Below are 366 nucleotides of genomic sequence, written 5' to 3' on the forward strand. Positions count from 1 at the left end.
GTTACACGCTGCCCCCTCCCACGCCGGCCCGGACCAGACGCTCTGATTTCCGCCCCCAGGCCCGTGGGACCTCCACATGACCCAGGTCTCCTACTTCCGCAACCCCTCTCAAGTGTGGCACCGGGGCAACGCGACGCTGGGGGGGGTCCTGACACACGTGCTGGAAGGCCCAGGCCACAATGTCTCGATCCAACAGCTGCAGCCCTTGCAGGAGCCCGACAGCTGGGCACTCACGAAGAGATACCTGAATCGCTACCTGGAGGAGTTCGTGGGCTTGGTGCAGGTGGTGCACCAGGAGCGGGGCGTGACCTGTGAGTGAAGCACACGGGGGGCGGGGCTGGCGAGGGCGGGCCCTCTTGAGATGGG

The 366-nt window shown here is 66.7% G+C and overlaps 1 protein-coding gene across 6 annotated transcripts in view; it reads left to right on the top strand.

Moving 5' to 3' along the window:
- PROCR (protein C receptor, endothelial) overlaps positions 1 to 366 on the top strand; it is a 4,879-nt gene that overhangs the window by 2,842 nt on the left and 1,671 nt on the right. For all 6 annotated transcript variants that reach the window (XM_010854895.1, XM_010854897.1, XM_010854896.1 and 3 more), the window contains one exon: positions 60 to 311. In XM_010854895.1, coding sequence (XP_010853197.1) covers positions 60 to 311 — 252 coding nt within the window. The remainder of the gene's footprint in view (positions 1 to 59; positions 312 to 366) is intronic.

Source organism: Bison bison, unplaced genomic scaffold (assembly GCF_000754665.1).
Source record: "Bison bison bison isolate TAMUID 2011002044 unplaced genomic scaffold, Bison_UMD1.0 scf7180017864352, whole genome shotgun sequence".
NCBI lineage: Eukaryota > Metazoa > Chordata > Mammalia > Artiodactyla > Bovidae > Bison > Bison bison.